Source organism: Danio rerio, chromosome 24, assembly GCF_052040795.2.
Source record: "Danio rerio strain M-AB ecotype USA chromosome 24, GRCz13ab, whole genome shotgun sequence".
Lineage (NCBI taxonomy): Eukaryota > Metazoa > Chordata > Actinopteri > Cypriniformes > Danionidae > Danio > Danio rerio.
In genome coordinates, this window is record NC_141044.1 from 20469196 (window position 1) to 20485747 (window position 16552).

Here is a 16552-nt window from a genome sequence, read left to right on the forward strand (position 1 = left end):
TGAGCAAGACTGAAGTATAAAGAAAAATTAAGTTTATTCATGACATTTATAAAATGAGCTGCACTATACAAATGCTGTTCTCCTGGCTGGAAACGATGCATCTCTAAACAGACGATCTGACATGATTTTACTGGCTTTGCTCTTAGTTAACAGTATTTATTGTCTTCATCTTTTTTTTTTTTTCAATATGTCAGTTTCCCAAAGACGGAATCACAATTAATCAGTTTTTGTCCTTTTATATTGAGAGGCATTATAGCATGCAACCCTGACGCTGGGTCCCACTATGAGTTTAGTTCAATGTCCAGTTATTTACATCTTTAAAAAGTAAATGGCAATCCTGAGCAGCTTAAGGGCATAAAGACAAAGACTGGCCGCTTTAGCAGTCTGGGTTTAAAGGGAAAAAGTCCAGTGTCTTACTCAGCAATGTCTTGAGAGTCCTCGGTATGTGTGCGTCCACTCTTGACGCTCCTCAAAAAGATGCATCTCAGGAAGGACGGCAAACTCCAGAGGATGTTGTTTTTATGCCAGGTAACTGTACGTGTCTTTTTCCCCATCTACACGTTCCAGGTATTCCTTCTCTATCAAAATGTCAATGCATTTCTGAAATAATAAAAGTCCTAAATTAAACAAAATGTGCTCAAATAATGCAAATAAGCTTAAATAATGCGTTGCTGCTCTTTGGCATTATCAGAATAAACAGTAAAAGTCAGTCCCATGCACTCGAAAAATGTGGAAAAATTTCAAAACATTTAAAAAGTTCAATTTTCATCAGATTAAACAGCAAAAATCAGCCCAGGACACTCGAAAATATTCTGAAAAAGCCTTTATTGACATTCAGGCTATTGCTTAAAACTGCATTTCAGCAAACACAGGTTACCCTGATGAAGGCAAGTGTTTGCTGAAATGTGCTGGTGCAGTTAAGGAATAGCCTGAATGTCAATAAAGGCCTTTTCAGATTATTTTCGAGTGCCCTGGGCTGATTTTTGCTGATTACTTTGATGAAAATTGAACTGGTAATATTTCTAACAGGTTTGAGAAGGATTCAGAACTGACATGGTGTTACCTTGATGACAGGTACACGAGGTTTGAATCGTGAAGAAAGCTGGTTCAGCACTTCTGCCAAAAGCTGCTGGTGTTTTAAAACCTTCCTCATCTTCATGATCCTCACAATAGCTGCCTGAACACACAATAACAAACAAAACAACGTTGCAGATGGTGAATGATCTTTCATACACTATTTTCCATAGGTTTCAAAAAAGGCTTAATTTAACAAGTACAGTCAAAGCACTTGATGTATTTCTGTATCACTTTTATATAATAAATGTTTCAACAGAAACAGCTACATGCTGCAGAAGTTGATATTAGTCAAAATGTAAAAAAATAAATAAATAAATAAACTTATCTAAATGAGGCTAATAGCTAAGGTTACATTGTCCGTTTAGTCAATTTAATAATAAACCAGTATTTTATATTGTTAAATGTCTAATAGTGTTATATGTATTATGACCTGTATCAGAAGCTTTCGGTCCTCCTCGATGTTCTTGTGTGTTGTTTCCTGCTCTTGCTTTTGCTCTGTCTTCATTGGCACATTGATATTCACCCGTAACTTCTTACTGCATACACACACACACACACAGAGGGGTGTAAGGCTTTAAAATGACAGACATCAAACATAAAGAAAAACATGTAAATGTGGAAGGGAAGCATTTACTTCTTATAGCCCAAGAACAGTTTTATTAATGTATCAGGCTTGAAATCCATTTCGTCAATGTTTGCATTCTCATCCTCCAAGACCTACAAACATATTACAGGATCTTTAGACTTGTAATTAAAAAAAGATGACAGATTAGTACACAATAAAGGGAATGACAGAAAAACCAGAAAGCAGAGCAAATGAATAGAGAAACAGGAAATAATTTCTCAACACTTACTAGCAACTTTGATTTCAACAGGATTTGCAAGACCTGAACTAAAATATCCTGTGAAATGAACAAAACAACATTAATCATAACAATACAATCACTGTATACGGCTAAAATAATTAGTCACTAAAATAATGCATATCAAAACCTTTCCAATTAGGGCTTTATATACATACCACATTTCCAAATGAACCAAGAACACTTGTATTTACTGTATATTATTGGAGAATGAGTATGCGTGCAACTTATTCCACAAAAAAAAAAAAGAAAAAAGGTGACACTGGGTTAAAATTCATTACTAATGCCATTTTGTCATTTGTTGTGGCATAAGTTGCTCGCAAACTCATTCTCCAATAATGCACAGTAACTACAAGTGTTCTTGGCTAATTTGGAAATATGGTATGTATATAAAGTCCTAATTCATTACAAATGAACATTAGCATTGATTTTGGCTAATGACAATTTGTCTCATGTCTGTCAAATATTTATAATCTTGTTGAATGTGTAGTTCAAGGCAGGCAGTTTAAGCTGATTTGAAATGTGTGTGTCAGTGTAAATGGGACAGATCATTTCAGCCCAGAATAACAAATGAATCCCCATACATTTCCCCTGCTGCCGTTTCAAACTAAACAACGTGTGTTGTACAGCATTTCTTTAAAAATGTTAAAGATTTTTGCAATGTAACATCTATGTATTTAATTAAAATAAATAAATAAATTGACACACTTGTACAAAAATAGTTGAGCTGTTTTAAAACTGTGGTTGGTATATTCGTCCACTGGCTTACACAATTAAATAAGCAGCTACTTAACTATGTTTAGTGATTTTTGTATAAAGTTGAATTGTTATTAATACATATTAAATCTTTCTGCAGCAAATTATTCCCTGTGCCAACAACTGACTGATACTGGTTGCAATAAACATACGTCAAAATGTCAAAGCTGCTTTATAACTTCATTCGCTACTAATAAAACGAATATTTGCTGAAACTAGTGCTTTGCTTGCCTCTATTGAAGTCACCATCTAAAAATGATTGCAGCATGTTTCAAATTTCAGAAAATACTTCACATTTCCTTCAAATACAAGTCTAATAGAGGACATTGTAAGATGTTTATATTTACTGTATCAACACAGTAAGATGGTGAAAGAATGTGATCTGGCGATTAGCACTCACGGTTTTGATCTGTGTGCTGTCGGCGAGCTGCTGGACGGAGTAGCAGTTCTCGGTGTTGAACTGCAGCAGGATGGCCATCTGGAAGGTGGAGGCCTGCGGGGAAACACCACATTGAAACACTGCTGCCAGCCGAGCCCTGCATTGCTGACACCATGAAGCCACAAACCTGCAGAGTGTATCTGTTCTTGAAGCAGTTGGTGACCAGCTCTCCTTTGGATAGATGGTAAAGCCATGTTAACTTGCGTCCGCTGTGTCTGCTTCCATAAAAAGCTGTAAATCTTTGGTAACTGCGCTCCAACTGTGAAAAACAAAGGCATGGGAAAACTATCATCAAGCGAGAAGTGTAATCGCACATCACTGTCAGCTCGTGGAAGGGTGTGAAAGATGGAAGAGTTAAGTGTTGAAGCGTCTCACCTCAGATGGTAAAGCGAATGTGCAAGACTGCTGGAACGGCCACGAGCCGGAGCTCAAAACCTGGATGCTGAAATCCACTGCCAGACAGACAGAGCATTTCGTTTAATATGAGGACAATAACAGACAGACACACACAAAACAGTCAGAGCCTGAGCACTTACAGTCCAGAGGCTCAGAGTTGGAAAGGTGCTTTTTGAATTGTTCGTTCAAGTCTTTACTGACGCCGATGTCCTGGAACATGCGCTGGAGTTTGGAGGTGTACTCGAACCCACACGCTTGCTGAGGGTGAACAATCAAAAATCATGTTGATGGGATTGAAAAATCTGTCAACTTTTACTTAGTTCATACATTTGAGTTTCTTCTGTGGAACACAAAAGAAGAAACTTTGAAGAAAGTTGAAAACCTGTAACCATTGTCTTCCACAGTATTTGTTTTTTTCCTATGATGGAAATCAATGGTTGCTGGTTTTCAGCTGACTTTAAAATATCTTCTTATGTGATTTACAGAAGACAGACACTCATGCAGGATTGTAATCACTCGAGGGTGAGTAAATGTTGATTTTAGTGTGAACTCTCCCTTTAAGCATCCATATGAATGAATGAAGAGCAGTGAAGTGAGCGGTGTTGCTTATACAAGCGCTCATCAGACCTTGAGTTTGGAGATCATGCTGGCCTCGGCGTCGTCGCTGGCACTGTTCTGGTGCACCAGTCTTTTGGCCAGCATCTTGGCGTAGAACTTCTGGAACACGTCTTTATCCTCGATATACTTGAAAACCACCATCTGATGAAAAAGGACGTTGAAGAATCCTGTCAGGCATGAACTGACTTGCGCTCAGTTAATTGTGCATACTGCCGTGTAGAGTGACCACAGTTTAGGTTGCAAATGACTTCAATCAAAGAAAACCTGGACAGATTATGTGCAGTGCAGTTTACAGCAGGGCATTCCTGTTAATAATCAATCATGATCTGTAGGACTTATCAGCCTTATCCAGTCTTGAGATTAAGATGTGTTTTGGTGCGAGTTTTGAGTTTACTGTCATGTCAGCTTCTATTTCATGGCAAAAACTGTCAAAAATGAACAAACAGTTTTTACGCAGCACTTTTCTATGATATAAAATGATAGCAACAACAATAGATTTACAAAAAAATACTTCAAATAATATAAAATAGTTTTGAAGACTTAGAGTCTTAGATTTAAAAAGAATTTCTTTAAAGACTCACTCCAGATAAAACTCTTTGTCTTTGGCGCTGCAAAAGTACATGTTTGACAGTGAGGTGGCTATTGCAATATTGACATTTTGGAGCAACTTCTGCTTTGAATAGATATGCATGAGTGAGTAGTGCATCTAACATGCTATTTTGTAAAAATAATCTCATTGCGTCTCGAGTTAAAAGAATAGCGCTGGATTTTAAAAAGTTTATGACTTCAAGCGCTTGCTGTTCAGCAAGTTTGTCTGACTGGTCATAAACAGATAAATCGGGGCATTTAACCGCACACATTTCATGAATTCAAGCTGACCGTCTCTGGATGTTATTGAAATGTTTAAACATTAAGGTGAGCAACTTCTTGTGGGACAATTGACAATTTTTAAAAAAAAAGATACAACACTTACAGTTTTTTTTTTTTAAATGAATGTTATTATTTTGGATGTGTTCAGGTGTCTAATAAACTTGTAATTAATTTGTGATCTATTAAAAAGATACAGAAAATAAGACTGACTATTTACTATTTCTAAATTCAGTGGTTGCAAAGTACAGTTTTTTTCTGTTGATCACAAAATACAATATTTTGAAGAACGTAAGAATCCTGTAACCATTGACATAAACAAGGGGGAAAGAAATATTAAAACTAATGTAGAGAATGGCTACAGGTTTCTGACATGGCTAACATTCTTCAAAATATCTTCTTTTGCTTTCAACAGAAGGAAAAAACAAGTCAAGGATGAGAAAACAATGACAAAAATGTCATTTTTAATGTCAAGTTTAATGTCAAGTTATATTAGTGTCAAAAAAACTTTAAAAAATCTTTTAATTATGTCCCATTCACTTTTGGGATTGCATTTTATTGATAAACATATACACCGGCCACTTTATTAGGTACAACTGTCCAACTGCTTGTTAATGCAAATTTCTAATCAGCCAAATCACATGGCAGCAACTCGATGCATTTAGGTATGTAGACATGGTTAAGACGATCTGCTGCAGTTCAAACTGAGCATCAGAATGGGGAAGAAACGTGATTTAAGTGACTTTGAACGTGGCATGGTTGTTGGTGCCTGACGGGCTGGTCTGAGTATTTCAGAAACTGCTGATCTACTGGGATTTTCACACACAACCATCTCTAGGGTTTACAGAGAATGGTCAGAAAAAAGAAAAATATCAAGTGAGCAACAGTTCTTTGGGCGCAAATGCCTTGTTGATGCCAGAGGTCAAAGGAGAATGGCCAGACTGGTTAGAGCTGATAGAGAGGCAACAGTAACTCCAATAAGCACTCATTACATCTGAAGTATGCATAAGAGCATCTCTGAACACACAGCGATTCCAGCCTTAAGGCGTATGGGCTACAGCAGCAGAAGACTACACCAGGTGTCACTTCTGTTAGTTAAGAACAGGAAACTGAGGCTACAAATCGCCCAGGCTCACCAAAACTGGACAATAGAAGATTGGAAAAACGTTGCCTGGTCTGATGAGTCTCGATTTCTGCTGCAACATTCAGATGATAGGGTCAGAATTTGTCATCAACAACATGAAAGCATGGATCAATCCTGACTTGTATCAACGGTTCTGGCTGCTGGGGGTGGTGTAATGGTGTGGGGGATATTTTCTTGGCACACTTTGGACCCAATAGTACCAATTGAGCAACAGGTCAATTCACCATTGTTGTTGACCATGTCCATCCCTTTATGACCACAGTGTTACCATCTTCTTATGGCTACTTCCAGCAAAATAACGCACCATGTCATAAAGCACAAATCATCTGACTGGTTTCTTGAACATGACAATGAGTTCACTGTACTCAAATGGCTTCAACAGTCTCCTTTGGGATGTGGTTGAACGGAAGATTCACATCATGGATTTGCAGCTGACAAATTTGCATCAACTGGGTGATGCTATCATGTCAATAGGGACCAAAATCTCTGAGGAATATTTCCAGTACCTGGTTGAATCTATGCCATGAAAAATTAAGGCAGTCTTGAAGGCAAAAAGGGGTCCAACCCGGTACTAGTACGGTGTACATAATAAAGTGGCTGGTGAGTGTACATATACTTGTCCTCTGGAATAATTTAAAATAAAAGTTCAGGCAAAGTGAATTCAATTAAGCTGAAAACAATCTTTAAATAGTAATCTAGATTAAGTTCTGCTAGAAATAAATATCTAGGCTTTGTAAATTTGTAAAGTAAATGAAATTAATTTCATTACAATAAAGAAAAGACGCTGTTATGAGCAGTAATATCAGTGGAAAACAAAAACTCACCACTTGGTTGAGAGTATCTTCAAGTTCAGCCTCCTCTGGGTTCTTTGAACTAAACACAACACAAACTTGGTTAAATCCTCAGTTTCAAATATAGAGCCTTGCTAATGCAGTTTTCATTCTTTAGATATTATTGTCAGCTCATTTTTATTGCACTAAAGAGATTCAAAACTCTACTCTTAAAAGATGAAAATGAAAGCCTGATATGGAGTCTGGTCCACCAATAATGATGTGAATGAGAGAATCACCTCTTCTTCAGTAAGGAGTCACAGTATCTGGCCAGAAGCTCAGGGGATTTGCTGGAGGACTGTGCCATTCTTGTTACTGCATTATTATTAATGAATCTTCCACAGGCCTGAAGACCAGCACAGATCACAGAATGAAAATTACACCAGAGGCTAATAATAACCACTATAGTACACAACAGATCTCATATAAGCTTACAACCTTATCCAGTGCCGCCACGAACCCGGCATCATTATTGAACGCAGACATGACAAGAGCATTGTATTTCTTGTGAACATCCAAGGTAGTTTGCACATACATTTTAGGATCCTGAAAAACAAGAAGTGACAATTCAGACTGTGATCAAATTAAGGCCTTACAGGAACTGAGCAGAGCAGATGTACCGGGAAACACGCACGACAAAAAACAAAACAAAAACAAACTAACATGATATCCAGGATTGATGGAGATAAATATTACTGGCCAGTGCTTCCCACTGGTCCCACATTCTTTACACACAACACATAAATGATTAATTACATATGACACAAAATAATGTGATTTTTAACAATAGTTTTATTTATTATACACTGTTTCTTTTCAATGGGTTAAATTTGGTCAAAGGGCTTTTGAAATAAGAAAAGAAATCCAGTATTTCTCTCATTTTTATGCTATTTTGGAGCCATCTGCACACAGCTGCACTCTGCTCTCTCTCTCTTTACTGGTATGCATTTACTACAGTACTGCCAAAGCATTTTAGATATGCATAACATATGTAATGAATAACATAACATAAATGAGAAATAAATAACAACAGACTATATCTCTAAAATGGATACTTTGTAATAATTAGAATAAAAAATGTGTAGATTATATAAATAAGGCAATTTAGTTGATTATTGGTGTACTTATATTTTGCAGCCAGTTTAGATCTCAATCTCATTTTGTCCTCTCTGAGTATACAGTAATTTTTTTTACTTGTTTAGATGAATGAATCCATTATTTACTTTTTCTCCTGTTCTCGCAGCTGTGCACGCTGTCAGCTGTGAAGCCAAGTCTTTAATAAAAAGAGTAATGCAAAAACATAACAGCTTTAGAAAGCGAAAGCAAAAGTTGACTCCCAGACATTTTAGGAGATTTAGAAACACCGGCTAGATGTATTTTTAAGCCTCAAAAAGTTGCATGTCTTTGGGTCTCTGCAGAGCACGTGAGACTGTCTGAGGAAGTGTTGTTGACAGTTCTGGCTCACACACAATGAGCAGTATGAAATGGGGCAGGAGAAGATTTTACATTGGTTAATCGAACGCAGACATTTGAGTTATCTTGGGCGGATACAAAAAAAAATGTAATGGGTGATAATATATACATATTAATATACCTGGGCAACCTGTCCAAGTAAAGTCTATGGCTGTTTCTCAATATGCGTTCTTCAGCGGTCTTGCATTCTCGTGTTCTCGTGCAACGTCATCATCAGCTGCCTAAGTTCAGTTCCAATACTCAAGGCCGCAAGTACGGAGGACGCGTGAAACTTCCCGGATGTGATCTTGATATCGAGGACGCACTGATGCAGACTTGAGCACCGAACTCGCTCTGGAAGTCCCAGAAGTCATTGCGACTGGAGGTGGGAAGCGCAGCATTTTATTTAGATTTATTATTAAAGTTCAGAGATATCACTTATTTACCTCAGGAGTTTCCCTAAATGAAACGGTGAAAGTAAACATTAACATGAACATCTTAATAAAGGAATAAACACATTAAGGGTGTTTGTTTGCTGAAATTCGTATTAAAATTTGTTTTATTTATATTGTGCAGAGTATATTTATAATGTTTTTATGCAAAGTATATATTTTGAAGGGGGGGGGGGGGGGATCATTGTATGAATGCTGTAATGTTTAAATAATTTCCATTTAAAACGCGTGAAGGTCACATGACCATCAGGAAGAACGCAGCATCCCATTTCTCAAAGGACGCATTCTCTGCCCTCACGGTCTCCTGAGTTCGTTCTTCCGAGGACACCTGGCAAGACCGGTCTCCACAAGAATGTAAGTCCGTTCTCAGAATTGAGAAACAGCCAAAGTATGGTGTCAATGAATAAGGCTGTATTTTCCATATTATTCCATCTGAAATATGGTTTGAATTCTATTGCAAAGCAACTTAGGTGATGCAATATATGTGAAGCAAACAAAACAAAAATATGAGGCTGTGATCATATTTCCCACACAAATTACACCCAGTTTTGCTTTAATTTAGACTTGGTGTTTTAAATATGTCTAAATGTTAACTTAAAGTTCACTTAAGTGTGTTTTATATATTTTTTTCTTATTCAGTTCCTAATACTTACATTTTTAAAATTAAATAATAAATCAAGATTTGTTTTCCTGTAAAGGCGGTGCCTGGCTTTTATTGATGTGGCATACAGTGGGTGAGTCACTTCTATGAAATATAATACAAGTGTATTTTTAAATCATGGAGATTTTAGGTCACAGTCAAACAGCTTTTGTCCTGATAATAATAGTCCTGTTATGGATTATTACAAATGACGTGACGCTAAGTACAAGAAATTCAGGTTCACTTGTGCTTTCAACACAACATTCACAAGCCAAATTAATCAAATTTTAAATTGCTCAGCATGAAACTGAAAGCATTGTTTCCACATGGTCACTGTGGGTTAAACTGCATAAGCATGACTTACATTGAGCGCTGAATCTCCACACTTCTCGATGGCTGCCAGACCCTGATTATGAATGTGGGACTCCAAGAGTTTCTTTAGCTCTCCCAATCCATCTGTGATCCGGGAAACAAGGTTGTACATCCGACCGAGATCTGCAATTATAAACAATGTGTGATGACCATCAGACAGAGTGTTATTTTGTGGATTTTAGAAATGTGCAAGGTTTATTTTTTTATCATGATGATTATGTAGTGAACAGCTTACAAGTAACGTCAGTTACGTAATAATGTTACTTTAAGCAACAAGTAAAGCATTTTTTTTAATTAAGTACTAATATTAAAATGCAACACAAGTTACTATTTACTTTTAGTTACTATTTAAAAAATAAAATGCTTAATTATAATTAAAGAAGTCACAATGAATCATGCAGTCAATAAGACAATGGGCTCTATTTTGATGGTCCCTGCGCAAAGTGTGTTTTGAGAATAAACCAATCAGAGTCTCATCTCCCATTCCCTTTAACCGTACGTTCACACCGAAAGCGGCGAGAGAGTTCAAGGTCACTCTGGCCACCCTGGCGACAACGCTGTCTGCCTTCAGCTCCGGCGGCGAAAGCGTCAAAACTCGCTACATTGATCTCGTATTTAAAGGAGCCGTTGCAGCATATCAGTTACATTCCTGCATAAAACATGTTTCTAGCGTGAAAATGTTGCGCACTTCTTATTAAATTCATACAACAATGGAAGATCAAGTTGCATGTGGCCTGTGGTCAAATGTCTGAAATATCCTGAAGCAGCAGTACTGTTTTGTACTGTCACATCGCGTGAGATTCCCACTTTTTTAAGATAAATTTATATAACATTAATAAACATCAGTAACTCGCCAGTAACTTATTTAATGTATGTTCCTGTAGGAAAACATTGTAAATAATTGGAAATCCGGCGACCGCAATAATCAAACCCTTGGGAACAACTGTGATCGGAACCAAAGTTCACAGGTCTGTGTTCTCTGAACTCCTATCAAGCGGTGGATGTCTTCATTCTGATTGCTTGCCGCCGAACTGCGTCATAGCTCATTACCATAAAGTTGACTTCATTTCAACTCTCATCGACGCTCACGCCGACGAAGACGCGCCGCGCTGCTTCTCGCCGCTGGCTCTCATTGAAAATGAATGACTTCCAGCTACTTTGATGCTCTCGCCGCTTTCGGTGTGAACATCTGGTGAGAGTCAGTTGCGCCGCGCCATAGCGCATTTGCTATTTACAAGGCGGACTTTGTAAGTGGAAAAACTAAACACTTCACTAGAGAGAAAACAGAGCATCTACAGCGTGAGCATGAGAGATAAGCCTTCTCATTGTTTACTTTCGCTTTCACTCTTGTGGATAGAGAAACGTGTTGTACGCACCGACATCTATTAGCCTATACATAATTAATTTTGTTTGTTAAGCGCAAAGATTTTTTCAAAAATATTTCTAAATTCAGTTCTAATTTCCAGAAAAAGAATAAATGAACAATAATAACGAAGTGTGGTCAAAAAAGTTTTTCAAATACACATGCTGTGCCCCATATGGTCTAAAATCTGACAGGTGGACAAATCTAAGCTTGTTTTTAATAAAACAAAAATAAATATGCATATAATAAATAATACTGCTAATAATAGTAACTTTACAAAAGCAAATTGTTCTGAATAAACTGAAAAAGCCCCCCGAGAAGGCATGAAAGTATGGTTTTTATATTTATGTAGGCTGGAAAATAATCATTTTTGTAATATTTTAATCCTTAATTCTTTTTCATTTGTAAAGATATTTGTGTATTACTGTACATCCTGTGTGTATTAAGTAATGTGTAAGGTAAGCGCACAACTAATTGTGCTACTAACTAATTGTGTAACTACAACTGCGCTGGACAATAGACCAGATCAAATCGCGCCAGTATTTGAGTATTTGATATGTGCTTATGCATAAAAAAATCAGTTTGATCAAATGAAACAAGTTGAAAGTCAAATCAAAGGGTGCTGTCATTATTTACAAGTCTTGTAAAACACTGCAACATCGATAAGGTTAAAAGGCTTTTTTCATCAACTATTACTTGGGTTGTACTGTAGTAACACTAATGACAACCACTAGCAGGAAAGTGGAATAATGACATAAAATTGTATTATATTATTATTGTATTAAATACATTGAGGACTGTAATATGATCAGCGTTTACATACATATATACTTATATCCTTGTAGTTATCGAGATCTACAAATGTTAAAGTGAGGTTAAAAACATCCTTAAAATTTGGTTGTTTAAACTTAATGAAAATTTTACATTTGGATACTAACTCATGCTACATTCAGAATAGACTTTAAAGAATTATTACTTGTCTATAAATCACTTAATTGCCTAGGACCTCAATACAATACAGATATGGTCACTGAATACAAACCCAACAAATCACTCAGATTCCAAGTTCCAAGAGTTCAGTCAAAGCAGGGTGAATCAGCTTTCAGCCACTTTGCCCCCCGCTGCTGGAATCAGCTTCCAGAAATGATCAGATGTGCTCCAACATTAGGCATATTCAAATCAAGACTGAAAACACATCTGTTTAGCTGTGCCTTTACTGAATGAGCACTGTGCTGTGTCCGACAGATTGCACTATTATGTTTTTCTCTTCTTCTTCATTCTTTTATATCACATTTTACCTGTTTTTGTTTTTTTTACTCATTTTTATTATTTGTTTTTATTTTACTTGTTTCTTTTATTCTTGTTTATGTAAAGCACTTTGAATTGCCACTGTGTATGAAATGTGCTATATAAATAAACTTGCCTTGCCTTGCCTTACTGTTAAACATGCATTTTTGATAGCCCAAAAACACACAAATATAGATTTATTTTTGTCATTATATATTAGCAATTATTATAACCAAATCAAATGTTTTTGGAATCAAAACTGGGGACTTGCTCTGACCAGATTATCTGAATGAGTGAATAATTCATTTGTTCTTGAAGCAATGAGTTACAAATTATTTGAATGAGTGTCTCAATAAATGTCACCTACAGGAAGTGCTTGTGCCATACTTTTATAATATAATCAACTGCAAACATTAGCCAGAATAAAAACTGGGCGTGAAAAGCAGAAAAAAATATATAACAATTATTGTCAGTTAATAAATTCTTTCTTTCTTTCTTTTTCTTTCTTTCTTTCTTTCTTTCTTTTTCTTTCTTTCTTTCTTTCTTTCTTTCTTTCTTTCTTTCTTTCTTTCTTTCCTTTCTTTCTTAATATAATAATGTTTGCTGTTAACAAAATTAAATCTTAAATAATATACTGTCTCCGAATAAAGATGATATTGCAGGACTGGCTGACCTTCATTCTTATCAGCATCTAGAAGATTCTGGAACTCTGTGTGGAAGATCTCCAGGTGTTTCTCGATGAGGACCTGCTCACACTTGCGAGCCAGCTCGTCTTGTGTGCTCTCGTGGAGATAAACCTGAACCCGCCGCTGCTCCTCCAGCAATCGTGCCTCTGCCTATACACACATGCACACACAATCTGAACATGGTTAAAACTAAAGTCTCCAATAAAATATAAAGAAATGTTCATTAGGATGTAAGACTAGCATCTGAACTTGAATGTATTACTTTACCTTTTTCATGTATTCCGTAACAGGGTTTTGTTGGAGGAACTCTGTGCTTTCTCGTGTATAGAAACGTTCGGTGTCTGCTAAAAACTGGGCCTCGAAGTACTCCTTGTAAACTGATAATGTCGGGCCCTTCACAAATGCATCGTCCTCATTCAAGCCCAACTCAACTAGAAAAGACAAAATAAAATCACAATTTGATATTTCAGGGGTCTAGAAAGCACTGCATTTATTCACATGCACGATTTAAAAATAAACATTAAGGGCAGTCGACAATCACAGAATAATGAAGTGAAGTTGCCTCACCATAGGACTGAACAACTCCACTGACGAGTCTGGTGTTAATAGTCTCACCATTTCTCTCCTTCTCAACAAGCTTTAAAACTGCATTGGTTACCTATATAAAAGACAGTTACAAGAAAGGCCAATACATAATCCTATTAATGGGATAGTTCACTCTAAAATTTTAACTCATTACTTAATCACCCTTGACTTGTTTTAAATTATATATAAATATATATATATTTATTCTGTTGAACACACAAAAGATATATTGAAACGTGAGAAACCTGTAACCACTGACATCCATAGTATTTCTTTGTCTTCCTATGGATGTCAACGGGTATGGGTTTCCAACATTCTTCAAAATATTTTCCCCTGTAAAATAAATTCATACTGTCAAGAAAAGGGTGAGTAAATGATGACAGAATTGACATTTTCGGCCAAACTATCCTTTTAACATGCACACAAACACATCTCTGAGTAAGACACAGAAATGTTTTGTTTATGAATGTTTCAGATTTTCTGACTAAATTGAGTAAACCAATGATTCAGTGACCTACTGATAAAACAGACAGATTTTATGAATCATTAATCATTAAAACAGTGACTTGCGCCACCTGTTAGCAGTTTATATTCATATTTAAAAGCCAACAGTTTGCTCAAAATTTAATATTTGCAAATTAAAAATTATTTTTAAAAGCTCATAACATTATGCGCAGCACTTTTGGAATATAACTGCATATAAGCTCTATTAAACTGTCTATGTAATCCATCTAATTGCCACTTTAGAGTGAAAAGATGTATTTTGTCAATACTGATCTCATTAAATTAGTAACACCCAATATTATGAAATCTAGGGAACAAATGTCCTTTATATAGGCCATTTTCTTGCAAATGATTAATCAACTTTATATTAATTAAGGTTCAAATCAATGTAAATATGGCTTAATTCAGAGACATACAGCTGAAGTCAGAATTATTAGCCCCCCTTGATTTTTTTTTTTTTTTTTTTTTAATTTTCACAAATAATGTTTAACAGAGCAAGGAAATGTTCACAGTACGTCTGATAATTTTTGTTTCTTCTGAAGAAAGTCTTATTTGTTTTATTTCGGCTAGAAAAAAAGCAGTTTAAACATTTTTTTAAAGCCATTTTAAGGTTAAAACTATTAGCCCCTTTAAGCTATATATTTTTTCGATATTGTATAATGATGGTTTGTTATGTAGACTAACTTGCCTAGTTACCCTAACCTGCCTAGTTAACCTAAATAACCTAGTTAAGCCTTTAAATGTCACTTTAAGCTATATAGAAGTGTCTTGAAAATGTCTAATAAAATGTTATTTACTCTCATCATGGCAAAGCTAAAATAAATCAGTTATTAGAAATGAGTTATTAAAACTATTATGATTAGAAATGTGTTTAAACTTCTCTCTGTTAAATAAAATAATAATTCAGGAGAGCTAATTGTTCTAACTTTAACTGTATATGGCTAATTTGGTTCTAAAAAAAGGGAGAATTAGTCTTGGGTAATCTGCAGCAATCTCAGTATAACGGAGTACACCCCATTTTGAAAATGAATATTTTTATCCATTCTCAGTGAATATGGGTAATATATATTGGCGCATTTGAACAAAACAGATTAATTTAATGGATATATTTATTAAAATAATATTTAGTCAAATAACATTTTTACAAATGGAATTTGTAAAACGGAACACTGAAAAGCATCCTATAGAAATTATTAATTTAAATGAGAGATTTGTGAGGGGTGTACTCATATATGCCGAGCACTGTATTTACTTTATTTCATCTGATACAAATATAAGAAATATAGTAGTGTCATTTACAACTGCATAATTATAAAATGCCAAGAAAAGAAATGACTGACTCACCTGCTTGTTTAGAGGTCTGAATAAACATTCTCTCCAAGTGACCAAAGCAAGCTGAGAAGCACAAACATTATTTTATATAGTTTATTACTAAAACAGATATAAAACACACAATATTATTAAAAACTATTTACAAAAGCAAAATATTAGATTTGTGACAGAATTTGAGAGAAATTAAATAATAACATTAGTAAATATAGCTATTATTAGCATTCAATTATTTAATTACTATTAATTCAGGGCTGAACAATAAGGATTTTACCTGCTACCATTTAAATCAAAATAATATAATCACAATAAATAAACAGTTAGGTTTTTTATAGCACAGCAACACATAAACATGTTCAACACATCAAGCCAACTGGTCAAATGACAGATCTTTTATCAGCTAACAACGGACAATGGCAAGCATTAATCAAAAATACTGTTGATGGGTGATTGCAGGTATGGTCTGTTGGCTGTTATATGCAATGAATTGAACTGAAATACTACAAGGTTTAGTCATCACTCATTCTGATGAACACAATGTATGGAAATGTAAAACAGGAAGCAATGAGTCAGGCAGGGGCGTGCGCTGTTTCTCTCACCGAGTAGATTTCATAAATTCCTTTCCGTCCCTCATCACACTCCCGACGCACCCAGTGTCTGTTGAGGTAAGCACAGATCCCATCTAACACTTTACTGGAGAAGCGATAATCCTCCCACTGCTGTGTGTAGAACTTTAGCACGCTCTCATCCATCAGGTCCTCTCCATCCTGCCAGACACACACAGATGGAGGAGAGAAACAGGTGGAGAAGTGAGCGAGGTCTGGAGAACTGACAACTCATACTGCTTTGCATTTTAACAAGGCATGGAAAACTACTAAGCCTGATGTTTTTT

At 35.8% G+C, this 16552-nt stretch overlaps 1 protein-coding gene across 4 annotated transcripts in view; it reads right to left on the minus strand.

The window, feature by feature from the left end:
* Positions 1 to 15: 15 nt before the first annotated feature.
* cul1b (cullin 1b) overlaps positions 16 to 16552 on the minus strand; it is a 34944-nt gene continuing 18407 nt past the window's right edge. Inside the window, exons 4-22 of one of the 4 annotated variants that reach the window (XM_087308404.1) lie at positions 16260 to 16427; positions 15676 to 15726; positions 13810 to 13900; positions 13510 to 13673; positions 13230 to 13392; positions 9899 to 10029; positions 7429 to 7536; positions 7230 to 7336; positions 6985 to 7033; positions 4159 to 4290; positions 3672 to 3789; positions 3511 to 3587; positions 3263 to 3394; positions 3097 to 3189; positions 1932 to 1979; positions 1712 to 1794; positions 1508 to 1613; positions 1054 to 1177; positions 16 to 600 (exon numbers count right to left, since the gene is read on the minus strand). In XM_087308404.1, the coding sequence (XP_087164530.1) occupies positions 599 to 600; positions 1054 to 1177; positions 1508 to 1613; positions 1712 to 1794; positions 1932 to 1979; positions 3097 to 3189; positions 3263 to 3394; positions 3511 to 3587; positions 3672 to 3789; positions 4159 to 4290; positions 6985 to 7033; positions 7230 to 7336; positions 7429 to 7536; positions 9899 to 10029; positions 13230 to 13392; positions 13510 to 13673; positions 13810 to 13900; positions 15676 to 15726; positions 16260 to 16427 (1947 nt within the window). In that variant the 3' untranslated portion in view covers positions 16 to 598. 4 annotated transcript variants of the gene reach the window in all.